This window comes from Cololabis saira, chromosome 8, assembly GCF_033807715.1.
Source record: "Cololabis saira isolate AMF1-May2022 chromosome 8, fColSai1.1, whole genome shotgun sequence".
NCBI lineage: Eukaryota > Metazoa > Chordata > Actinopteri > Beloniformes > Belonidae > Cololabis > Cololabis saira.
This window is the reverse complement of record NC_084594.1, coordinates 20,114,059-20,140,943: the sequence shown is the minus strand read 5'-3', so window position 1 is coordinate 20,140,943 and position 26,885 is coordinate 20,114,059. Positions and strand designations below refer to the sequence as shown.

General features: G+C 37.5%; 2 protein-coding genes across 2 annotated transcripts; one reads left to right on the top strand and one right to left on the bottom strand.

Moving 5' to 3' along the window:
- The first annotated feature begins 1,198 nt into the window (after positions 1 to 1,198).
- On the top strand, positions 1,199 to 9,777 carry ccnd3 (cyclin D3). The gene is made up of 5 exons (XM_061728272.1): positions 1,199 to 1,426; positions 3,667 to 3,882; positions 7,588 to 7,750; positions 9,164 to 9,309; positions 9,532 to 9,777. The coding sequence occupies exons 1-5, from the start codon at positions 1,199 to 1,201 to the stop codon at positions 9,748 to 9,750; spliced, it is 972 nt and encodes a 323-aa protein (XP_061584256.1). The 3' UTR covers positions 9,751 to 9,777.
- Positions 9,778 to 11,647: 1,870 nt separating this feature from the next.
- nuak2 (NUAK family, SNF1-like kinase, 2) lies at positions 11,648 to 21,488 on the bottom strand. Its single transcript, XM_061727070.1, has 6 exons — positions 21,177 to 21,488; positions 15,650 to 15,770; positions 15,031 to 15,182; positions 14,240 to 14,305; positions 13,773 to 14,025; positions 11,648 to 12,890 (listed from the first exon to the last, which is right to left on the bottom strand). Exons 1-6 carry the CDS (start codon positions 21,333 to 21,335, stop codon positions 11,857 to 11,859), a joined length of 1,785 nt encoding a protein of 594 aa, XP_061583054.1. The 5' UTR covers positions 21,336 to 21,488; the 3' UTR covers positions 11,648 to 11,856.
- Positions 21,489 to 26,885: the final 5,397 nt, after the last annotated feature.

Here is a 26,885-nt window from a genome sequence, read left to right as displayed (position 1 = left end):
ACTATGTACAACGAAATTAAAAATGCTCTCCAGTCAGCGCATCATATAAAAATAAAATAACTGAAAAATAAATCAATGAAATTAAAATAAATAAATATATATATCTAGACACATTCACCCCTCCACGCATACCTGTACATCAACATACGGATATTACAAGAACTTTCATCAATATACAATAATTTTTTGTGATTGCACATTAGCTCCTGTTTTTGTTAAGAGTAGTTATTGCTGTTGGATAATAGCTGTGTTTGAGTCTGTTTGTCCTTGCTTTCATGAGTCTGTATCGTAAGATAGAGATGTATAAATATCAGAATTTCATCTGAATTCTGGTTTTTATACATCTTGTTGATACTTGAGAGATTTTAAATAAAGTTGTACTACAAACCAAGTATATCAGGGGGAACTTTTAATAATTTGAAATGTTTTATTTTCTATGGAGGATTTTTTGTGCCAAAATTAAATAAATAAATATATCATTAATTAATTAAAATGGGAATGAAATATATCATTAATTAATTAAATGTGTCATTAATTAATTAAAATTAGAATGAAATATGTCATTAATTAATTAAAATACAATTCATTTTAAGTAAAAATATATATTTATTATTTCAGCATTTAATTAATTAATGACACATTTCATTCCCATTTTAATTAATTAATGATGTATTTATTTATTTAATTTTGGCACAAAAAATCCTCCATAATTTTCGACATTTTTATTGTTTTTAATTTAGATGGTGAATTGATTTATTTTTTTAATAATTCACCTGCTCTTAAAAAAAAATATTTATATATAATTTTCTTTTTAAACGTCACAGTAAACTCGACCAGGACGATCTGACTGCAGGACACGTAATACGGTGTCGCAGCGGAATTAGTGTCGTTTAATTCACACTGTGGATCATTTTTACATTTCAAAAATATAATCCAAAGCGTAATTGTTTCCTGTGAACACTGTCGAGTTGTAAATCTTTTTAGTGCCCTAAAAGAAAGAAACTCGCTCGTTTATGAGCTCGCAAGGCTAGCAGGCAATAAGGCTGGTTTATGGTTCCGCGTCACACCAACGCAGAGCCTACGCCCTAACCTTACCGTACGGTGCGCGTCGCCGCGTACCCTACGGCGTAGGCTCTGCGTCCATTTAACGCGGACCCATAATTCAGGCTTAAGGTCAAAGGTCTTGACCTGGAGGAAGATGGACGGCTGCAGCTCGGACCCGGACCCGCACCTGCAAACCTCCTCCCCGCTGCAGGCGAGGGGCGTCTACCGGGCCGGCGACGACCCTGTGGTGACCCGGGACCTCCGGGTCCTCAGCCGCCTGCGGCTCCAGGAGGCCGAGGCCCAGGTGACCTCCAGCTCCCCTGAAGGTCACGGCAGCATCCAGCCGTTCATGAGGCGGACACTCACGGTCTGGATGTTCAAGGTGGGTAACTCTGGAACTAGGGTTGCCAACCGTCCCTTGAAAAACTAGTCCATGGGCCAGACCAGATATCAGTCAATGGGTAAAAGTATTGCAGTAACAAGAAAGTGCTCCAAGTATGTTGAACCAGATACTCTGAACCAAGTAATTAAGGCTCTAGTGTTGTCCCATCTGGACTATTGCCCAATTATTTGGTCATCTGCAGGCACCAAAGATATTAATAAACTTCAAATTGCACAGAACAAAGCAGCTAGGATTGCTTTAAATTGTTCACTGCATGCAAATACCTTAAAAAAGCATCAGCATTTATCATGGCTGTTGGTTGTAGACAGATTAAAATGAAATCTCGTACATTCATGAGGAAGTTGATTAATAGTAAAAAACCACAATATTTCGCAGATCAGATAGTGCTCACTAGAAACGTTAATAAATATCCAACCAGACAATCATGTTACGATCATTTACTGGCACTTAAGCCAAGAACAAACTTTTTAAAACACACTGTTTTATACAGAGCTATCACAGGATGGAACGCATTACCTTATAACATCAAAAATATTACATCAAAATACAGTTTTAAAAAGGTAGCAAAAGACTTTCTACATAAAATTCAATGAGTAACAAATATATCACATGCTATAATTTATTACAGAAATGTATTTGTTGTTTATACTTCGTGGTATTGGAATGACTGTATGATTCCTTTTTTTTTTTCACCACTAATGTATTTTAGACAAAGTTTGCTGTTAGTGTATATTATGGTGTTACGGTGATCCGTAACTGCGATATATGTGTTATGTATGTTCTTTTAATTCTTTTAATATTGCATTGGGGACCCCAGGAAGAATAGCTGATAGTGCGACATCAGCTAATGGGGATCCTATAAATAAACAAATAAACAAGTACCACTCAAGGTGACAAAACTTGCTTATAATTTTGAAAAAGATCCATGTCTGTAGTTGATATTCTGGTATGATAACCCTTCCTGAGTGGCAGCTGTATCAGAGTTATCAGCTCATGAAGTTACCCACCCCCTTCAGAAAATTACATTTTAGATACTTGTTTATAAAACTAAGCTGGTTCCTTATCTCATTGTGGTGTCCTTTATGTCCTGTATTTGCATGATAAAGACCAGTTTGTGACATCAGCCTAGTGGCTGTTATAGTTTCATAGGAGCCTAATGATGCTCTTCTAGTTTAAGGCTCACAATGACCTGTAACAATGATGTAGTATGGGGTATATTATACATTTCCTGAATCCGTATGGTCCTGTGAGTATTCCAGTTTTTGTATTTTGTGTCTCTGTTGTTCCTAGATGACACAGGGCTAAAAGATAGTATATCATTTAGGCGAAAATTGTGTAAAAATGTGTGTTGTTTATAGTTTAAAGAGCTGCAGTGACCTCTATGTTGGTCAGAAAGATTCACATCTTAGCTTGAATGAATGCTTAAAAGGTCCCCTTTAAAATGATACTAAAGACTATATTGCGAAACATTGACAGATATCCTGTACATGAGTCTAAACCAGGATATGCACCAGCATCTAAAATGTAATTTTCTTAAGGGGGTGGGAAACTCCATGAGCTGATAACTATGATACAGCTGCCACTCAGGAAGCGTTATCATACCAGAATATCATCTACAGACATGGATCTTTTCAAATGGCATTGAGCTGTTGAGTTCATAAGTTATTTTTTTCTGTTTTACTACAACTGTAGTCTACAGTCATGGCCTTTGAGGCACAAATATGTTTACTACAGTTTTCTACAGACTTTCTGTTTGCACTTTTGTTATTGCACTAAAAATGTGCACTATTACAGAATGGATGTTCTGCTTTCTTTCTGATGTTTTATATGAATTTATACAATTTTAAGTTAAGCAGGACAGGTTTCTGTCAGAAATATACTTATTTTATTCAGTTAATTTTGTTATTTTGTATTAAAGTGAATTGCTGGATAATAATTTGTTTTCCATGTGTTCATGGCATTCAAAAATATGCATCTAATTCAATTCAGGTTCGAGTCAAATAGTTAAAAAATCGTTTCACTCACAAAAAAAAGGGGCTAAAAAAATTCCCCACGCTATGAAGGGTGAAAGCAATCGGGTTTGGCGGCCCTGCCGATGAGGTGTCCCTTTTTTATTTTTCAGGGAGTTGGCAACCCTATTTGTAACGTTATCAGTCAAAGTAAAAGTGGCTTTGGATAGGACCATTTAAAGTAAACAGTAGAAGAGCACTTTCTGACAGGTGTGCGAGGACCAGCTGTGTGAGGAGGAGGTGTTCCCGCTGGCGGTGTGTTACCTGAATAGTTACCTGAGCCGCTTCGGCGTCGAGAAGTCCAACCTGCAGCTCTTAGGAGCCGTCTGCATGTTCCTGGCCTCCAAGATGAGAGAGACCGTCCCGCTGACCGCCGGCAAGCTGTCCATCTACACCGACAACTCAGTTTCAGTGTTGGCAATCCTGGTAAACCCACCTGTACAGCAGTACCTGAACTAGTTTTTCCCAAAAAATTATCTCTGCCATATATATATATATATATATGTACACACACACACACACACACACACACACACACATGTATATTAGATTAGATGTTGTTTGGTCTAGAGCAGGGGTCTGCAACCCAAAATGTTGAAAGAGCCGTATTGGACCAAAAACACAAAAAACAAATATGTCTGGAGCCGCAAAAAATGAAAAGTCTTGTATAATGAAGGCAAATGGCGAAAGGCAAAATGTCGAGAAAAAAGTCAATTTTTTTTTCCTCCTCATTAGCTTGTATCGTAGTAACCAACTAGTGAAATGTTGAGAAAAAAGTCGAAATGTTGAGAAAAAAAGTCGAAATGTCGAGAAAAAAGTCGAAATGTCGAGAAAAAAGTCAAAATGTTGAGGAAAAAGTCAAAATGTTGAGAAAAAAGTCAAAATGTTGAGAAAAAAGTCGAAATTTGGAGAAAAAAGTCAAAATTTCAAGAAAAACATTTGAAATGTCGAGATTAATGTTGAAGTACAATCTCGAGAAAAAAGTCGAAATGTTGAGAAAAAAGTCAAAATGTCCAGAAAAAAGTCAAAATGCAGAGAAAAAAGTCAAAATGTTGAGAAAAAAGTCAAAATGTTGAGAAAAAAGTCAAAAATTTCAAGGAAATAGTCCGAATTTCGTGACAAAAGTCGAAATGTCGAGATTAAAAAGGAAAGGAAAAAGGAAGAAAAAAAGAGAAAAAGGAAAAAAAGAAGAAAAAAGAAAAAAAGGAAAAAGGAAAAAAAAGAGAAAAAAAGAAGAAAAAAAGGAAAAAAAAGAAAAAAAGAAAAAAAAAAGGTCAAACATTTTTGAAAAAGTTCCAGGGAGCCACTAGGGCGGCGCTAAAGAGCCGCATGCGGCTCTAGAGCCGCGGGTTGCCGACCCCCGGTCTAGAGACAGTGTCACTGAGGAAAAGACAGAGCTGGAGGTAGCAGAGATGAAGATGCTGAGGTTCTCTATAGGAGAGACCAGATTGGATAGGATCAGGAATGAGAACATCAGAGGGACAGCACATGTTAGAGGCTTTGGAGATAAAGTCAGGAAGGCCAGACTGAGATTGTTCGGACATGTCCAGAGGTGAATATAACGGTAGAAGGATGAGGCGAAAGAAGGATGAAAAAAGTAAAAATATATAATTGCAAAATATAAACATTATATACATTGGAATGAAAATAAAGGTAGTGCAGTACGAAAAAGAAAGAAAAACAGTGCAAAAAACACAGGTAGGATGTGTATGAGGAAGGGAGATATTGCACATCACGTCTCTTCCTCTCTGCTGGCCGACGCCACCACAGAGCCATATAAGTCATAAAATATATATATATATATATATATATATATATATATATATATATATATATATATATGTATTTGTATATACACACACACATTGTGTGTGTGTTGACATTTCCTTTAAAAGTATTTGCTAATTTTGTATTTTTTGGTGTCAGCCACACATGTCTGTAAGGAAGAGACAGAAACAACAAAAGATTTAGTTCTAACAAAACACTTGGCGGAACATCTCAAATCTAATTAGGCCATCTGGTCTAAGCAACAGGTCCCTAATTCAGCATTTCCACCAACAGAGGGCTGGTTCTGTTCATGGTTCCGCTGTGTGCTCAGGCATGTAAACTGCTAAATCTCTATGGTCTGATGGCTGCTGTGACTTTTAGCTTCAATACTATTGAGAATAGGCCTCTTCTAAATTGTGTTCAAATGTTTTCTTTCATCCTTCATCTATTCTTAAGAGCTATTTAGTTAATTTGTTAAGTCCTCCTCCTTCTGGAGAGCCTATGAGCACCAGCTGAGCCAGAGCTCTAAGCAAATGGTCAGCAATTTCACGGCAGGTGCTCTGATAATCTCTGGATCTTGTGTCCTGCACCAATTAAAGGTAGCATATGTGAGGCACAGAAAAAGCAGCCCTTCAACTCAACGGACACTCCTGTGTGTGTGCGTTTTTGTCTTCTTCTCTATAAAGAAAAAGTGGATGGGGTGTTAGGGTATACAAGAATTCACCCACTGATATGTGGATAGGTATTGCTAAACCCAAAGCTGGTGTTTTTGCTGATGTTACTTTTGTTTTGTGAAACTGATGGTCACAAGTAAATTACGACGGAGTATTAGGGCCAAACAAAAAAACAAAAAAAGGAAATTACGAGAATAAAGTCATAATGTAATGAGAATAAAGTCGTAAAATTACGAGAATAAAGTCATAATATTACGAGAATAAAGTCGTAAAATTACGAGAATAAAGTCATAATATTACGAAAATAAAGTCGTAAAATTACGAGAATAAAGTCATAATATTCGTAAAAAAATAAAGTCGTAAAATTACGAGAATAAAGTCGTAATAGGCTATATTATAAATATATAAATATAACTTCACAAGATGCTCAATATTCCTCATTTTAACACAGGGAGAAGAAGCTCTTCCTGTTAGAGTTCTCATAAATTATATTCTCATATTATTACGACTTTATTCTCGCAACATTACGATTTTATTCTCGTAATGTTACGACTTTATTCTCGTAATGTTACGACTTTATTCTCGTAATGTTACGACTTTATTCTCGTAATATTACGACTTTATTCTCATAATATTACGACTTTATTCTATTACGACTTTATTCTCGCAACATTACGACTTTATTCTCGTAATTTTACGACTTTATTCTCATTATATTATGACTATATTCTCGTAATTTCCAATTTTTTTTGTCTTAGTTTGGCCCTAATACTCCGTCGTAGTAAATAGACCCAAACGACAACATTGCAATTTTCATGTTGAATCCATTGTGGAAGTAAGAAAAGTTGCAGTTCATTGACTGAACACTAGGGCCCGGCTCCAAAAGCTGTGTAGTACAAGTAAAAGAGACTTTTGAGACACTCTTTAGAAAACCTTTGTCACCTCACAGTGAATTAGTACACCTGATAGAGAACCATAAAACACCCTGAATGGCTATAGGCTTTGACTTCAATTACTATACTGATCTTGGCCCAAAGTGTCCTCTGCTTTAGCCTTTAATTCATTCTAGATGGTTCAATGATTTACCAAGTGGACATCACATCAGTTTGGATAAACAATGATAATGACGACTGAGGCAACAAATCATAGATACGTTTTCTCAGAAAGGATGCAAATTTATGGGATTGACATTTTGGTTAATGGTTAATACACTCTGTTGATGTGATTTAACAAAAAAGCTCTGTTTTTCTATTTATTTTGTCAGTCTGCCCACAAGACATTCTCCGAAGACCATTTAGGCTTATCAGCATGCATTCGGAGTAGCTCAGAGTTGTTCATGCTCAAAATTAAACACAGCGATTCAAATCGTCTGACTGAGTCATAAGATCAAAGACCCCTGTGTCGCTAAGTAAAGATAATTGTAATATTGTTGGAATTCTTTTATCTCCTATTTCTCTGGGCTTTTTTAGAAGAATAATCCAGTTCCTTTGACACCCCCCTTGATTTACGGCAGTTCTCAGGCATGCAGGTATGCATGACCAAAGAGCTTTTAATTCCAACGCTCCTCAGGAAGAACAGAGTGTTCTCCCTGAGTGTCAGCAAGCAGTGAGGGCAGCAATAACTTGTGGTCATGTCTGCGTGAATGTTACTGCAGTGGGATTTAGCTTTTACATGAATGTGTATGTTGCAGCAATGGGAGGTAACAGTGGTGTCCAGGTTGGACTGGTGTCTGGCCTCCGTGGTGCCTTCTGACTTCCTGGAGCCGATTCTTCATGCTCTGCCCTTTATCCGGAGCCTCCACTTCCAGAACATACGCAGGCATGTCCACTCCTATATTGCTTTGGCAGCCATGGGTAAGTTATATAAATGTGTTACCTACACATGAGATGTTTTCTCCAATAGAAGTGCTGAACCCCCCTCCCCATTTGAAATCCCTATTGTTCTTTCAGTGAGCCATAACATCATCCAATGTAACCAAAACAACCGTTCCCTTTTCTGTTGAACTGAAACACTGAGGAAATGTTTTGATTGATTGCACATTAAATGTAACTGTAAAACTGAATGACTTTCCAAGTAGTAAACAATTGGCACACATCAGCCATAAGTCTGATTGCAATGCGTCAGCAGTTCATATAGGAGACAGAGAGCTGAGTTTGTATAATCCCGTATTGTTTGCTGTGAAAGACCTCTCTTCCACTATTCAGCTGGCTGATTTCCCACGATTCTCTGTGATGCTGCCAGAGGCAACAGGTCACAAGGATACCGTCAGTTAGTGCCCTTTCAGACAGACTATTACATTGCAGCCCATAAAATTAAGGCAATTCCCAGCTTTCAACAATTTAACCCATTCAAAAAGCTGTCAAGCAGGGGCTGAATGACTTTGTCTAAACATTTCTCCTTCCTGCAGCAATTAGGATATCAGATTATCAGGTTTTGGGAAACGTCCTGCTATTGAGTATGGGCTATTGTCCTTCTGGGTGTGTCTGAATTGAAGTCACGTCACCTTGACTGATTATCCCAATCTTGTACAAATAAATTAAATGTCAAGTTGTTTCAGGCCCCGTTTACACGGAGCAAAAACGGAGGCGTTTTCATGCGTTTTGGCCGTTCATTTACACGAAAACGCAGCTCAAAGCCCCCAAAAACGATAATTTCTGAAAACTCCGGCCAAAGTGGAGATTTTCAAAAACTCAGTTTTCACGTTTGCGTCTAAACAGAGGAAAACGGAGGAAAACAGAGATTTAGGCTTCAGAACGTCACATTATGCAACAGAAACGTCACCAGCGTCATGTGTGCGACCTGTGTTTACAATTAGTTTGGCCACCGTCAATATTTTCTTGTATTTTACCTGTTTTATATTCTAAAGTCACACTTAAAAGTAACTCCACTTCTCTGTCACTCCAAACGAAAGTCTTGGAAGTAAAGCCTGAATTATGGTCCCGCATTAAATCGACGCAGAGCCTACGGCGTAGGGTACGCGGCGATGCGCGCCGTACGGTGTGCGTCGCCGCGTACCTTACGCCGTAGGCTCTGCGTTGGTGTAACGTGGAACCATAAATCAGCCTTAACTGGAAGTTACACGTGTCATTTGTTGATGTTTTTTCCAGGATTCTGATTGGCTGGCATGACGTTAACAGCGTTTTCATGCGGGTCCGTGTAAACGAGGATATTTTTGAAAACGTAGAGGGGAAAATATCAGTTTTTGTAAATACCCGGCTACGTGTAAACGTGGCCTTAAACTGATATGCATGTTCATTTGCCCCCAGACTGTAGGTTCTCAGCCTTCTTGCCGTCTACTCTTGCTTGTGCCTGTGTGAGCATTGCCCTGCAGAGCCAAAAGCTGGTGGTGGATGTCCATGTCTCTTCAGATTCAATCATTTCATTTTTGTGCAAACTGGTGGCTGTCGATTTGGTAGGTTTAATATTTAACTAGCGATTCCACATTTCACTTTGACTTTGACCTGTGAACAGTGACTGCTCTGTTATTAGGTTGATTTTTTTTTTGAGGTTATGAGTTAAAGTCCAAACATTTATTGAGCAACTTCAATGAATTTGAATTCTGCCCATGGCCGTTTACTGTCTGCAACCTTTTCCACAATCATGATCTTTCTCTATAAAATCTGTCCCTGAACAGAAGAGCGTCCTGAGCTGCTGTGAGCTGCTGGGGAGTGTGCTGGAGATCACCCTGCCCTTCTGTTTCCAGCCCAGTGTTGGCAGGTCAGCTGCACACAGTTCAGGGATAAGCTTAACCCCTGCTGACATGCAGGATGTTGCATGGACAGCGGTAAAACCACCTCAGGAAACCGAGCAAAAGGCACTCCTCCCTGCCATAAACGATTCAAATGAACTATAAATTTACTGCCAGGAGTTGCTTAATGAGTTGCGAAAAGGCAAATAAAATGTTTTCTCACACATGTTTTGAAGGTTTGCACTGGTATTGTTTTAAAAATCTGTTTTATTTTGGATTTGCTGGAGCAGCTTCAAATGGTCAAATTCTGATTGTCCTTGTCATTACTTGAGCTGTCATCTTCCTTTTCAACACTGAACCCTGGCAACAATGTTTGCACATTTTTCTGGACTTTATTTTTTTGGAAATCCAGCATTGCTCTGATAAGTTGAAACCCATTTTTTTCCATAGCAAAAATGTATACAAAAATCAATCCTATTAGTGTGTATGGGATGTAAGTCACAAACATTAGCCAGCAATTGCATCTTTTTAATTTTTTTTATTGATTTCCTCATCCTAGTCACAACACTGTAGAGCAGTTAATCAATAACAAATGATAAGCCGGTTACTTTGGACAAGTTCGATTTTTGTAGTGGCATAAAAATGTATGAACTGAATATGAACAAATCTTCAATTTCTGTGAAAAGAGAAAGAAATGATGTAATGGCCAAATACATGTAAAATTATTCAACGTATGCATATTCCCTGTGTATGGTCCATTTCAATGGCAGTTTTGCTCAGTTGGAAATAAACCAGGTTTCCAGATTTAACTCTAGTTTCCAGTTGTAACAAAAACAAAAAGTCTTAAGAAAAAGATTTCCAGTTTATCATCAGCAGCACATATTTGCAGCTAGCATGACCTGCCCCGAGCAAGCTTAGTCACAAGAGTTTAATCACAAATATTAATACTCGGAAAATTACTGGTTTCAGGTTTCAATGCCATGAGATTATTATTCCAGGCACAGTGGTCTAATTTAATCACCATAAATTTAGATAACTCCAGTTTGAGACATTAAAATTTGTACAAAAACAAGAAAACACACTGACGTTTCCCCGCCGGGCACAAGGGGGTGTTACAAAAGTTGTCCCACCAGCCAGACGGCTATTAAACGTGATAATTAGATTTCAAGTTCTTTCCCCTACGCCTAGTATACCTGCTTTATAGACATTTAAATGGCTTATGCAGTTTTGTAATATCCTGCACCTGCCAAATTGACACTACTGATTTTCAAAGCTCTCAACTGAATTACGCACAAACATGCAACATTTAGGTGGGGCTGCGGCTGTTCACCTTCCAAAAGTGATTAAAAGAGCTCCACCTCTGAGAAACTGTCACCTAAACACACAGTCGGAGGCAAATAGGTTTTGAATAAAAAGCAGGTTATACTAGTTGCAGTGAGTCATGATCGTTATTCAAGTCATTATCCAAACTTCAAGCAAGAACAAAAACACCAGAGAGCTGAACTTCCAGATACACACGAAAATAAATTTGGCACATTTTGTTGGTGCTTTTCAAGAAGACAAAAACATCTAGTAGCATTAGCAAAGTTCATCTTTGGTATGAGGAATACCCCCCCAATATCTTCTCAGATGCAGTTAACACTGAAGCATGATGCAAGAGTGTCCTAATCCTACCCGAACCTGTCCTTTCCCTCTTATTCTTCTACAAAATGATCAAATTTACAAAAAAAAAAAACTTTTTCAAGCATTTCTGTAAGCAATAAATGATATTCAGAGTATTCTACAGTCATAAACCCGACATAAGCTACGGTGAAATACCAGCTCTAATGAGATGGCATTAAAAAAAAAAAAGTCTCTTTTTTAACATCTGCTGATGTAGCGCGTTCTCCACATCGCTGTTTTGGCTTAAATATGTGTTGCGCCTTAAAATGCACAGTTATTATTGGTAAGATCTCAAACTAAGGAGCTTTAGTAGCTCTCTTCTCCTGAGAATCTTTGAAATCAACATTTTCAATTGCACTCAGTTATCAGCTCTGTCACCTGCTGATACTAATCCTTTAAAAAAAATCTAATTTCCCTAATTTAGTGCCATTTAATAATTATACAAAATACAATCTTCTTGTTTAACAATTTGCCTCCTTTTTGGTACTTTGTAATTCCTAAACTTTGCATTAATGACAGTGTGCTGATATTTCCACGTAAAGTGCTTTGGCTGTCATGGGTTCTTTTGAATAGGAATACGAGTCTTTATTTTGTGTCATTTACTGGTCTTCAGCTTGCAGCAGGTCCTCGTGTAACCTTGGCCTGTTTGTAAGTCTCTGTAACATTATCGCAGTCAGTGATAGAAAAGGCACTGTCGGCTACTCCAGACTCGTAGCAGCCCCATGGCCTCAGCATGCGGTCAGCCAAAAGCCCATCTTCAGTGATGTCCAGCAGGTTGTCTGCAGAGACACAGCCTCTCATGATAGTCTTGGCAGGTTTATCCATCTGCAGTGAAGGTCTGCCATGGTCTGGTAGGTCCAGCTGATCGAAGGACTCTGAGGACAGGATACTGTCTTCACTGATGGCCCCACTTGGCCTCGACCTTGTGCCTCCTCGAGGTAAAGAAGCTGCCAGTTGGTCCAGAGAGCCGAACTCCTGTAGTCCTCCTGAAGAGAACTTTCCATTGCGTTTTAGGATGCCCTTCCTATAGGGAGGTGCTGATGGGCACTCTTTAGTTTGTGGTACCCAGCCTGAATCACTGTTTTCAGGAGAAGAGGAGAAATACCCAGACTCTTGCTCCACAGACTTCTTTAAGATGCCTTTGCGAGGCAAAGCAGCAGAAGTGATGTTAGCTGGAGCAGACAGGCCCAAAAAGCCCTGTGGATCCACAGAAGTTAAAGCAGGGCTCTCGCTCACAGCCTTCTGTTTCACACTGTTGCGTCTCTTTAGGATACCCTTCGTGGGACGAGAGTCCGTGCTTCCTTCGTGAACCGTCTGGGAGACATTGTTCTCCTTACGCGACCTTCGCAGAGAGCGTGTTCGGACTACGTCTCCTCCAGCCTGCGAGCGGAGCAGGCAGCGCATCTTGGAGCCATTCTCCAGTAGAGGCCTGGATGTACGGCGCAGCCAGATAGCAACACTGGCAAGCCCCGTGGGATGCGATGATGATGGCGAAGGGCTCTGATCTACAAGGCTGCTCTTTCTCTCCGGCAGTAAAGGCTGCTGGTAACCCCAGTTGAGCCACCAGTGTCCGGCAATCTCTTCTATTGTAGCTCTGCGCTCCGGATTTACCATCAGCATCCAGCGGATAAGCCCACAGGCATCTGACAGAGAGCAAAATGGGGGAAAGCAGTTAGCATCATGTTCACCTAGGACCTAATTAGGGCTGTTCGATTTTGCCCAAAAATAAAATCTCGATTTTTTTCTCTCAAAATCCGATTACGATTATTTTGTGAATTGACAAAAGGCAAAGAAATGATCTCAAATATGCTGCTTTTTTATTGAACATTTGCCCCATTGGGCTTCAAGTGCAAACTTTGCTCTTATTAAACCAAAAATGAATGAATAAAGTGCAAAACTCTGTAAAATAAGTTGAAAAAAAGTTTTAAAAAATATAATAAAATATAAAGTTTTATCTCTGAAAAAAAAAAAAAAAAAAAAAAAATCAGCAAATCAGCACTTGCAAACATACAGTAAGTTATATTTCCTATTAAATAAAACAAGACATTTTCTAATTAAACTAAACTGGGTCTTTGCATGCTAAATAATAATGCAACCCATGAAGGAGGTAGAGGTGTGTAATGTCAGTCATTACATTTGATATTCACATTTGCAAGTTTTTTGCAAGGAACACGAGCCGGTCTACCGCATCTGGCTTGAGGGATGCCCGGTGGCCGATGTTACAACGCCCCCTCCTACACTAAAGAGCCTCTCCGATGGGGCACTTGTCGCAGGTATTGAGAGGTATTTCCATCAATCATTAATATGGTATCAATCATTCATATGTGTGCAGACAAGGTTAAAAAAAAAAAATGAAAAATCGATTTTACTATTTTCATGTTTTAACATCGTTCTAAATTACATAATCGCGATTACGATTTAAAAATCGATTAATCGAACAGCCCTAGACCTAATCATTAAATTAATTATATGCACCGCCACAGTATTCCAAAGATTTTGATCATACGTCAAACCTAAAACCTCACCAGAGGGCTTGTTGGGTTTCCGATAGTTTCCAGTGCTGATCTGCTGGACCAGAGTCTTGTGGTTGTGTCCATCGAATGGCATCGTGCTATGAACTAATGTGTACAACAGCACACCCAGAGACCAGGTGTCCACCTCAGGCCCATGGTACGGCCTTCCATTGACGATCTCTGGAGAAGCATACAAAGGGCTGCCGCAAAAGGTCTGAAGAAGCTCATCCCCGTGGTAGAGGTTTGACAATCCAAAGTCTGCAATCTGCAAGAACAAGAAGTCCAAATATTACAGTAGAGTCAAATTTTTCAGTTACAATACACCACTGTCTTTCATTTGTCTTTAAAAGATACATTTGCGCAAGAAATAATTTAGAAAGATGTGATCCTTAATACAATAATCAGATTCAAGAATATTTATAATGATCACGATCTTGTGAGTGAATGGAACGTGTGTAACACAGGGTCAATATGCTCACCTTCACATTCCCGTTGTCATCCAGTAAAATATTCTCCAGTTTTAGGTCCCTGTGCACGATTCCATTCTAGAATAGAAAACAACAAAGATTAGCTCCTGCCAGACGGGTGGGCATCGCTGTGCAGGAAACGTGCAAGGATTAGTTTTTAACAGGGTTGAAGCACATTCTTTTCACACTGAACATTTTCTTCTGGTACGTCAGTTATGCTTCATTGTCCTCTACTCTGCAGGGGGGCATTTCCTGCACTCAAACAAGTTTGCGCTTGCTTTGCTTTCAGAAATGAGGCTACATCCAATATTCTGTCTGGGCACTTGTAGCAATGGATGCATTTTTATTTTTATTTTTATATTTTTTGTCATTAATATTCAGTGGTGTTTGGCCTTGTTAAGACAATCATGAAAAAAAACCTAAATGTGGAAACTGAGGTGCTAAAATGAAGCCTAGCTGGCCTTTTACACTGGATGTAAGATGAAAAATAAAGTATGAAACAAGATATCAGCACCCATAGGAAGTAAGACAGATGGTTGGTACGGTCTATGACACGGCAAATACTGCCAAAGCAAACAAGTCTAAAAGCTGTGCAAAGTCCTGACCAGCCTCACTAAAATATTTGTTCTTAAATGAAGTCACTCATCTCTGGACCTCAGGAACAACTTATTGGGTGTGGGGTGTGTGTGTTTGGGGAGGGGCCAATATATATTTTCAGGATTTTCCAAACCTTACCTTCATTAAACATCTTCAAAAGAAAATTGAGAAAAAAGAGAAAGTTGCTTTGAGGAAAGATTCCTTACCTGATGGCAGTAATGCACGGCGGAAACAATTTGCCTGAAGAAATGTCTAGCCTCCCGCTCAGAGATGTTCTTCCTGTCGCAAATGTAGTCATACAGATCCCCTCGACTGGCATACTCCATCACGATTACAATTTTATCCTTGTTCTCAAATACTGAAAGACCAAAAGACACGAGAAAGAAACATTTCAACCCCCTTCGTAGTGTTTCCATTCATGTTAAGCATCCATTTCTACCACAAAAACTGTTCATATTAGTTGATCTGAATAAACATGGCACTGGGATAGCTGTACACCAACAAACATGCCCTTCAATAGAGAGACTTTGATAATGACCCTCTCATCAGGCGCGAGGGGCATTGGAGGGCACAGGGCTCGGCATACTGGCTCTCAGTGCTGCCGTTGTACAACAGGGTATCAGTGCTTACGTAACTGAGCATCCACAATCTTCAGCACAAAGACTTGCGTGACTATACTCTGATTTTCAAACAGAGACTGATTAACATCTTGTTCCAGGTGTCATGCTTCTTTACTGCATGCAGCTCAGAGACCGCTTCTCCTATGAACAGCCAATAATGTGACTAATCGCGGACAGCAACTATTGTAAATACGTGAACACGTACCTTCATATATGGTGATGATGTGTGGATGACACAGCGAGGACATGATCTCAATTTCTCTCCGTATGTGCACCAGGTCTTGCTCATCCTTAATCTTTTCCTTCCGGATCGACTTGACAGCAACCTTAAAAAACAGAAAATTACCAGAATGTCACCATGTGGGGAAAAATGCCTTTTACTTGCGTGAAAAGTATTCATTGTACAAGTAATAACTGGATAATGTAAAAAGATTTTAAAACTATTCTTCCCGTAAGTTGAAATTGAAATGAATCATCATGTTAGTAAGACATGAGTGTAATGTTAATGCTGACATTCAACTATTTGATCATCCTTTCATCAGACTAAATAATGTCGACTTTCAACAAAAGCTGAGTCAAAAATTAAACATCCCCTTATAAGGACAAGTTAACATTAAAACAATAGCAGCGTCTCTACTGTTGAAACAAATGAGAAACCGAAATACTGGGTTAGTCGTATCTGTTTAAGCTGAATAAGTGACAAACATCTACAAATAAGCCACTATTTATATAAAAATTCCTGTCCAAAAGCTTGTCCAAATTGTGAAGGGCAGTGGACCGAAAACTGTTGTGCTGTGCTGTTTCTAACAAAGCAGACAGGATGCCAGGTCAACTACTGTCTGGTGTTTAAAAAAAAAGAAAAGACCTTGGAAGAAGATTTAAATGTGAATTAGTAGTCATTGGGTCTAGGCTCACAAGCACGATTTTGGACAAGGTTGTGTTCATGTTTTTAATGGTACAGCCATCGTTTTGATGCGCAAATACCTGGGATTCCTCCATGTGCCGAGTGCGTCATCAGTCTACTCTGAGCTTGATGGGAGACATGAGGCGCCAGATGGCCCCTTTGGTGGGGTGTCCTCGCTTTTTTCTCTTTTGTTTCTAAACCCTCAAGGCTACAGACACAGGAACATGAGTAAAGCGGCGGCTTGTCATATCAGTTTCAACACATGGCCGTCTTCTGTCGTGAGTCACTGTCTGATGTGGATGCTCCTCCGGGGTCAGTGCTGTGTTCCCACCACAAGCACTTTTTTTTTTCTCTCCCCTATTCTGGGAAATGAGGCTTCCTGCTCTTCCTGCTCTTGCTACCATAGCTGTCAGGATGGTTAAACTCACAATTGTGACAGCTTCACACCACTGTGAGACTCTCCAAAGCGTGTGTGTGCTCTTGGTTTTTGAGAATCTACTCCACACAGCAGACACTTGGAGGATAAAATCCTTAACATTTCAGTCTTTCTGCACAAATTTACACAAACCCTTCATGTACACCAGACAGTTAGCTGCAGGCCAGATGAAGCAGCAGATCAATATCATACTTGGACAAGTTTCAGAAACAGTATTGATAAATGTAGAACTAGATATTATTATCATTTTCAAACAGCATTCAGCGAAAGTTTTTAAGAAGGTTAATTCCATACTTTTATCACCTGAGACAACATTTAGACGTGTTTAACTAACTGGAGGATGTTGCATCAGCCAAGATAAATACATAGATAAAAATCAGCTGACTGGTTCTGGAATCTGTGCCAACGAATAGGACCCCCCCTGCCTGGTGAGTAAATGTAAAACTTCAGAACATCACCCCCCTGAACGTGACCAGTGCTGTGAGGCAAACTGGACCAAGATGCTAAAAATTAAAAAAAAAAGGTAGTAGAGCTTAGTGAAAGCCTCAATTCCTCCAAAATGAATCTTATCTCAAGTCATTATGTTGCATAGAGATAAGACCATGTTCTCCTTAGAATTTATTATTATTATTATTATTATTATTCATACTTAATACCAAAACTGAAACAATTTGAGAATATGATCCCTGTATTATTTGTATTTAAGACTTTTCATGTTTAAATCTGCTGCTGTTTTAAAGTTCCAGTTTGAATGTACTTTACAAACCAAATTCAGCATGAGGTTAATGTCTTCCTGCTTTACCGCTAAAATTGACCTCTGACAGTAAACACTCTATGCAGACACTAAAAAAAAGTTAGGATATTATTTCTATTTCAGACAAGGTTTTTCTAAAATAAATCAATAGAAAACATCGCCCTGTAACAGCAACACTCTCCATATGAATTAGCATTTAAATTGGCATCTCAGGCAGTGAGAGTGTAAATGCACACTGGGGAAATAATACACCATCATTGCGAGTGATCAGTTTTAGTGATACTGATTTTGGCATGATGACCAATTTGTAATACATTGTGCAGCCCTAATTTGTGACTGTTTTTTTTAAGTGCAACATGATTAAGCAAATCAAAAGGTTTATGAATGACTGGCACTGACTGCATCACAATTTAGGTACCTAACTGGGACACCTCTTCAGATCTACAAGCAGCCTTTATTTGTCCCGGACGGAGTGGCGGATCATCTCTCTACTGATGTACACCACCCAAACAGGTTATGCAATCAAATGTATGCACTTAGACAATGGGACCAGCTGAAGTGCCATAGCATGGAAGATGATGATGCCACCGCTTGTGTTATGTCATTGGTCCTAGACCAGGGATATTCAACTGGCGGCCCGCGGGCCACTTGCGGCCCGCCAGGAGCTTTTATGTGCCCCCTGGTCATATTTCAAAAAAGGGGGGGGAAGTAGTGTTGTCCCGATCGATCGGGCCTGATCACGGCATTTTCAAAACATCGGTATTGCCCAAAAAAGTATCGGGACATACCTAGTTATTAATGTTTTTAATATATATTAAATCGTTTTATATATCGTTCATATATCGTTAGTTTCGCTTAAGCGCTAAGCGAAACTAACATGGTTTACATATCGCATGTTGTTAACTAATAAAAGTTTAAGATGCTTGGTAGCCTTTTCAGTTGGTTAATGATTCATTGGACAGAGTTTGTACATGTTAATCTCTGTTGGAGATATTTTTTACTACTTCAGATTTTTTGCCAGTGTTGCACAGTGATAATGTCACATTATTTGTTATTAACCTCCGTTGTATAGAGGACTTGTTTACATCATTAGGCTTCTAGGATTGGCCTGAAATTTTTTTCATTTGAATCTCTAAATGAGGACTTTGCATTTCAGATGGACTTCTAAGCCTCTTATAATTTCTTGCAATTGTTTTGTTTTGCTGATATAATGCACAGATGTGTCATAAATAAAAGGAGCTTATGGTTAATATTTTGGTTGCTTATTTATAACATCAAACTGGCTACTATGGACTGAAATGCTTGTCCTCAATGCTTTATATAATATTCAAATAAGGAAATCTTGGTAGAAAGTGGTGCTTTGTCATTATGGCATGTTTTATTAAAAGTAGGTGGTCAATATCAACTTCATTAAGTTTGCACAATGCATGGTTTCAAAATGAACTTGCATTAAAAATAATATTTCTTTATCTGAATATTATATTTAACATTCACAATGACTAAATCTGGAGACAATTAATACATAATTTATATCTAAACTAGGCAGATATATTCTCCTGCTCATTCATGTGCACAAATGTATTATATATACATAAATCTTCGTGTGAGTGCAAAATACATCTTGAAAACCCCAAATTTTCCGCCTGCGCGCTTTGTGCGCACATGCAGTGCGGCCCTCTCCATACAGTCCTTTTGCAGATGAGGCCCCCTGCCTAATCTAGTTGAATATCCCTGTCCTAGATAGATATCATTATCCAGCATGTTGTCAGCGCTTAAGCAGGTAAATCAAAACAAAAGCGAGACAATTTCTCTGTCAGTTTCCATCCTGTGCTAGAGGCTATTTGTTTGGTCTGTGAGCAAATCATAATTTGAACCATATCAAATAAGCCATGCTGGATCAGAAAACTGTCTCTGGGGATAAATCTCAGACACTAAATCATATCTTTAAAGAACAATTTAGCATGAAAGTCTTTCCAGACAGTGAAAAAGCAGGAAGGGAATATGGACAAGTCTGAACTTGTACCTCTTCATGTTTACTGTAGCTGCAGACGGGGGAATTTCTGACACACACTTCCTTGGAGTAGTGAACTTTCACTCCGGCTAAACATTATTGAACAGACATATCACTTGCGATAAGCGCGTAATGGCACCTCGACCTACTTTCGATTATCCATTTATTCATTTTACGAGCTTGACCTAAATCCACCTGAATGTAAACTTTTTTTTGTACATTTATGTAGTTCTTCATATATTGATGAAACGCATATAAAAACAGTGGCAAGATTATAAGATTCAGATTGTTGGGTTTAGTTTAAAGTTCTCTGCCACATACATACATACATACATATATATATATATATATATATATACACATCTTTTATATAGACAAAATTAACAGGCTATTCGTACTGAAATGAAATTGCCATTTCATGGATATTTTTGTTTGGGTGTTTATTGTATTTTTCTTTGTTTCTTTTACCTTTTCTTTTTACTTTCTATTCTTTTTCTATTGATTGATTTGTTTTGGTGATTTTGTATTGAGGGGGAGGATTTTTTATAAGCCCTTCGGGCTTCTTTTCCTCTCCTGCACAAATTATTTGTCCTTGTATGATAAAAAAATTACTGTTATCATTGTGCAAATAAATATAATATATATATATATATATATATATATATATATATATATATATATACACACACATACACACACATACATACATACATACATACATATATTTCTAGTGGCCACTCATGAGCAGGACACTGTTTAACTGTTTAGGTTAGAATTCACAAGAATCTAGCCACTACAATATAAATAAAAATAAACATTTAAAAATATTTTTCAAGCAGAAAAGGTCAGACACTATTAGGGGGAAAAGTATTTCGAGACCTTGCAGTAAACAGAGTCTTGTGTTTCTTTTAAAAGCTTATCTCTGTAGTTAGTTTTTTTTAAATGCCTCCCATTTCCTCTTCGGTCATGGGGAGCTGGAATTCACCTGAAAGGCAAGTTTCTCTTCCTTCCCTCCCCACTGATGAAGTCACCGTGTTTCCCAACAACATGCATTTCCCTTGGATTTTACACAACCACGTCGAGATGAAAATTGATAACTGATAATTAATGTATGTAAAAAAATTTAACTTTGTGTTTATGGCATATTCAAATATTCAGATTTTTAACATGAGTTGCAATCCACTTATTTACTTATTTCTGGTCAAAAGTAAAATAGGAAAACGAAAGCAAAGCTGAAAACAAATGCATTGGACTCTTAAGACAAACATTTGAGGAACAGGATCATTTTCCTGGTGACATTAGTCCCCCTTTTTCCCCCCCAAAGAGTCAGAATCGTATTTTAATTGTCAGATAAAATTGACCGTCTGCGTCTCTTTAAATAGCCCTCTATCTCTCAACAACAGGTGGCCATTAAGGCTGATTTATGGTTCCACGTTACACCAACGCAGAGCCTACGGCGTAGAGTACGCGGCGACGCGTACCGTACCGTGCGCGTCGCCGCGTACCCTACGGCGTAGGGTCTGCGTCGATGTAACGCGGACCCATAATTCAGGCTTTTAGACGAGCAGAGCAAACTGACCCGAAACTGACCTGATGCGGCGACAGAAGTATTAAAAAACAGACTCACCAGTCTCCCTGATCTTTCTTTGGCTTTCTTCACCCGGCCGTAGGTGCCTTTGCCCAGAGTCTCCAGGAACTCGTACCTGTGTTTCAGGTTGTGTTTGTGGTGGTGTCTCTTCACCGCTTGCTTCCTCGCAGGACGGCTCTGCTCGGCTGAAACCTCCATGCCGACTCGGCGTCGTTTTTTTGTCTTTTTTGCTTATGTTCCGGTGTCTTTTTTAAAAAGCATTGAACCCACGGTACTCAACCCAAATTATTTTTTATAAAAATAAGCCTTCCTCCCTCACTGCAGACAGGCTACTAAGACTAGAGTGGAGACAGAAAGTGAGGCATGGCAGCTTATTGCAGGTGGAGGCGGGGCGGAGAATCAAAGCACCGCCCGCAATCACACCGGACACGTCAAATAAAGGAAGGGCTTTTCGACAGAGGTGGAAAAAGTACTGAAAAATTGTAATTGAGTAAAAGTATCTTTACTTTGCTTAAATCCTACTCAAAGTAAAAGTAAAAGTACTCATCTAAAAATGTACTCGAGTAAAAGTACAAAAGTACTTCATTTAAAATCTAATTTGAGTAAAAGTTACTTTCAGTTATTTAATGCAAAAAAAAAGGATGAGTCACGAATCAAATCCAGCACAAGTTGTTTTAATCAACTTGGAGGCATATTAAAGTTAAACATCCACACTTGTAAAAGCTCAGCTGAGCTGAACATGATCCTCTTACTTCTGCAGAACAGGACAAAAAGTACAGTCACAACCTGTACTGTAAAGTGCAAACTATTTTCAGTTATATTGTCCAACCGACAACACTAAAACCAGAATCAAAGTATTCAAACACAAAATAAAGTGCCCAACGCCTGCAGGATCCTGCTATTCACAATAAACCAAAATAAAATGCCCACAAGATTTTCACCATAAATTTTGTACTCAGTAACGTGAGTACAAATGTAGCAAAGTAAAATACTTGGGTCAAAATGTACTTGAGTAAAAGTAAAAATTACATATTTCAAAAACTACTTAGAAAATTACAAATTACTCATAAAAAGTACTCAATTACAGTAACGTGAGTAAATGTCATTTGTTACTTTCCACCCCTGCTTTTCGATTTAAACCTCAAGAGAATGAGAACATAACTGTGTCTATGTTGATAAAAGCTCATTCTAAATATATTGGATGGCCCATTTCCCCAAAGATTAAGGATACTCACTTTAAACAGCAATGTTTGAGACAACAGCAGTAAGAACAAATACAAAGGGTAGATGTATCCGTTTTAGGAGTAAAACTGTGGAACTCATTAGATAACGACCTTAAATGAGCAAACTCAATAAAAGCATACAAGATATTATTCAAAGCAAAGGTAATGGACACATATATAGAAGCACAATAAGAAAACAAAGAAGAATGTACACATGCATGAGATGAAATGACAACCTAAATTGGTTTTGTCGGTTTCTTTAGCATCTTTTCACTTTCTGTTTTCAGAGCTATCATTATTATTATTATTATTATTATTATTATTATTATTATTATTATTATTATTATTATTATTATTATTATTTTGTTGTGTAACCTCATGATTCTTCATTTGTTCTTTTTGCATATTCTATTATGTTAAAAGGTGGGCAAGATAAGCTTTATGCTTCAAGCCCAGACCTTTTCGGTCAAAATAATCACAATGTTGACCAGGGAAAAACCTGTGGATGTTTGTTATCTTGTTTGTTGATTTTTTTGTGATTGACCCAAATAAATATAAACTAACTAACTAACTAACTAACTAACTAACTAACTAACTAACTAACTAACTAACTAACTAACTAACTAACTAACTAAAATATTGTATAAAGTGTACCCGGTTGCAGAATTTCTTAAAAAAAAGATTCAAGTTCGAAGTTGATCAATGTGCTTTCTGTAACGTAGCAGATGAAACTTTAGAACATTATGTTTTTCCTGTGTCCAGAAATTTCTGGTTAGAATTAAGAAACTGGTTACTACTTAGAATAGAGGACATACCAGTCTTTGATATCTCTCATATTTTTTTCTATATAGATTACTTGAAGTCGAATGTATCTGACATAATAAATATAGTTATTCTAAATATCATATTCATTGTAGTAAGTGGAGGAATAGCAAACCCTCATTTGATTGGTTTTTAAATGATTTTAAATTATTCTTCTCATCCCTAAGAAAAATAGACTCCAACAAAATGGCTAAAAAGATTTGTGACGATATATCTTGTTTTCTGCTTTTTTCATGCATGCCTCAGTCCTTGCTCCTCTTTTCGGCACTTTTGTTTGCCTGATTTTAAATACTGTGATACTTTTATATTTTGCACTTTATAAAAACCCCTGTTTGTCTTTTATTTCAACATATAGTTAATTGTTTTTTCTATATAGCTCTATATTTGACAGCATCTCATATTTTGTCTACTAAGTATACTATCATCCTTACGAGAAGATGTTTAATGTTTAATTAATTACTGTTCTATATTGTTTTATTGTGTTCAATAAAGAAAAAAAAAGGGGCTTTTCATGTGATGGAGGACTGTTTGTTTAGTAATAAACTGGTGTGTGCAAAGACAAAACGTCCTGCGTGACTGACTTCTTTCTCTATTCACTTTTATAAATCCATTTTATTTCTTTTCAGTTTGTAGGATTAAATACTTTGGCGCCTCCACATGGACGACTGGCGTCACAGTCGGCGTGCACCGACAAATAGAACAAACGCACACAGAATTAGGACAATGTTTTAATTAAAAAAATAATTGTGTTTAACAAATTGACTTCATAAATATACTTTGAGTGAATTTAAGTGAACTGAAATATTTCCAATTCATACATCATACTTATTCTCGATCTCCCCTATATTTATTTAAAAACTGTATTAAGTTACATTACTGAGAATTATGGCCATTATGTATGCCAGCTGAAACAAAATCACTTGACATGTTTATTTTAACATATTAATAGTTTATTTAAAAAAATATAACAAATCTTATCAATACTGATTTCCAAAGTCCACATTTTATTTGGCTTTTTACCAAACTATGAACATTCTTCTATCCATATAATTCTTTTTATGGCACTGCACTTTTTATTTTTATTTTTGTTTTTACATTTTATTTCTATTTTTATCTTTATTTTTAATGTTCTTATCTTTTTATCTTTATATGGGGGTTTGGCTTTTGGGGTGTTTGATTTGTAAATGACAGTGCTGTGTGTGTGAGATGGACATGTCAATTTCCCCGAGGGAACCTTCCAAAGGGATTAATAAAGTCCTCCGAATCTGAATCTGAAAATGTATAGGCCTACTGGCGAAATGTTGTATTGCCATAAAATTGTACAAAAAGGTATAAAATTGTATTATTTGACCAAAGTGATGACCTCTAATTATCAGTAAAGTTTATTATTTTCTTGTTAATGGTTTAAATAATTGCAATAACCACAAAAAGACACTGTAGTAGCTTCAAATGTTTTATTTCTAGTAACTGTCAAGCTCTATTTAGTTACTTATAAATAGCTGACACAAACAGTTTGCTGTCTCAGATTTGGTACCATTTTTTGGTAAGAGAACCTTAGTTACAACTAACAGTATAAAACAAGCTTGAAAGTGCTCGCCATAAGCTAATCACCAACACAACAGATAATTTTGACCCACTGTGGCATTTTTCCTCTAAAAGAAGACACTACTGACTTCTCTTCTTTTTACAACACGTTAGAGAGAAAAAACACTCATATTTTCCTTCTAACACAACATAACCTGCAATATATTCTTGACCAATAAGTGAGTTAATTAACAATTGGAAAGACTAAAGTGAACACAGAGTTTTTGCATGCTGTCACCAGGACAATTATTTCTCAGATTTTTTTCCCCCTACACTATACCGGCCTGCCTTTTGAGCTCTTGCTGACTTAATGCTGCTGAAGTGTGAATGTGATTATTAAAGTAATCATTTAAATAGATGTGAGAAGGCTGTGCACAAGGAGACGTGAATCATGGGGCTGATCAAGAGGTCTGAATGAGAAGTGTAATTATATCTGGGGACCACCATTTGCTGGAACGTGGGTCAACTGTTTCTGACCAGTTCAGTCTAGGTAAATTAGAAACAGCATGCTGATGAAACCTAAACATGTTATGTTCTTCTTCCTAAACATGTTATGTTCTTCATCCTTTATCAATCACCATATGCTTAAATTTGATAAGTACATAATGGACGCATGTCAAATATGATAATTCAGACATAGCCGGTGAATCTGTTAGAGAGGTAAGCAATATAACACTTTGCTGATCTGGTCTGTGATGTGACAAAACCCTGCAAACCTGCATTGGCCCAGTGAATGACATAATTTTAGACCAAGGCAGCACCAAACAAAGTGACAGGGTTGTGTTATTATGATTCCTTTGAAATCACTTCAGATATCCAGAAATCCAAATGTATGCCTGCGTGTGCAGACAAATTGACTTTTTATCTGTGTTCTGTGTCTTTTCACTTATTTTTCATGTCCTGTTTTTTATGTCTTGCATGGTGTTTAACACGTTTATATATACTGCATGTATACCGTAAATGGGGTGCAGTTCAGCATTCTGGACGCCAGAAGAGGGCGTTCTTTATTCGCTGTAAGACATAAAACGTGTGCTTTATGTGGCATCAGTTTCTTTGGTGAAATTATACAATTTAAAAAAGCTGGATGATTAAATTTAACCTTAACTAAAAGAATAAAAATCGAGAGGTATCCAAAACATTGATTAAAAAAAAAAAAAACCAGGTCTATTTTCTTATATTTCATGCAGATTACATAAACAACTGATTTTACATGCTGATTAAAAAAAAAAAAAAAAAACTTTATTTATTAAAGCACTGGAATGTCCCATTAACTTTATAAACCTGAATTGTGATCTTGATGACTCATTGAATTGTTTTCCTCTCAGCGAGTGTGGTAAAACTTTGTGCTGCATCACCTAGGAGGGGCATTAAAAATATGAACACACTGTCCTCTAACAATATATTCAGGTAGAGCTGGAATAATCAAATGTGTTTTGAAAAATATATGTATCTTTTGATTTCTCACCAAAATCTGATTTATTAAAAGTAATAATAACTATTTGTTATCAGGAATGCCAAAGTGGAAAGGTTTTTAAAACCGACCACACCACAAAAAATATTAGCATTTATTTATTTAAAAATGTTATTACACGTTACATTTCTTTTACATGTACTTTGGTGTCTGTAATTGTAATAGAGCACTGTACTCCAAAACCTCCAGACACAGAGACAGTTTCTACCCCCAAGCTGTTGCTCTGATGAACTCTCGTCACTCATAGAGTCTCAGAGTAATCAATCACTGTGCACTAATAATAATAATAATAATAATAATAATAATAATAATAATAATAATAATAATAATAACCACAATCATATGCTGTAACAATGCACCTTTGAATAACCAATACCTACTTTTAAGAGCAAGCTAAAGACTCAGCTCTTTAAGGAGCACTTGTGCATCTAGTAAGCTGCACGCACTTTTAGACGTAGCTTTCTTATATCATTTTTTTTTTTTAAATTATATTCTAGCACTGGTGTGGCAGCACCTGCCAACTGGACTCTAAGCAGTCTGACCAGCACTTATCCAGCTGTACCGTCCTATATGATTTTGTGCTTGTGTTGTTCTCCCTTTGGATAAAAGCATCTGCTAAATGACAGTAGTAGTAGTAGTAGTAGTACT

Excerpts from the sequence above, each read along its gene's own strand:
- ccnd3 (XM_061728272.1), top strand. The coding sequence starts at position 1,199 with ATGGACGGCTGCAGCTCGGACCCGGACCCGCACCTGCAAACCTCCTCC. Across the intron at positions 7,751-9,163 it reads TATTGCTTTGGCAGCCATGG|ACTGTAGGTTCTCAGCCTTC; the intron begins GTAAGTTATATA and ends ATTTGCCCCCAG. Across the intron at positions 9,310-9,531 it reads AACTGGTGGCTGTCGATTTG|AAGAGCGTCCTGAGCTGCTG; the intron begins GTAGGTTTAATA and ends GTCCCTGAACAG.
- nuak2 (XM_061727070.1), bottom strand. The coding sequence starts at position 21,335 with ATGGAGGTTTCAGCCGAGCAGAGCCGTCCTGCGAGGAAGCAAGCGGTG. Across the intron at positions 14,306-15,030 it reads CCGTGCATTACTGCCATCAG|AATGGAATCGTGCACAGGGA; the intron begins GTAAGGAATCTT and ends TTTCTATTCTAG. Across the intron at positions 12,891-13,772 it reads GAAACCCAACAAGCCCTCTG|ATGCCTGTGGGCTTATCCGC; the intron begins GTGAGGTTTTAG and ends GCTCTCTGTCAG.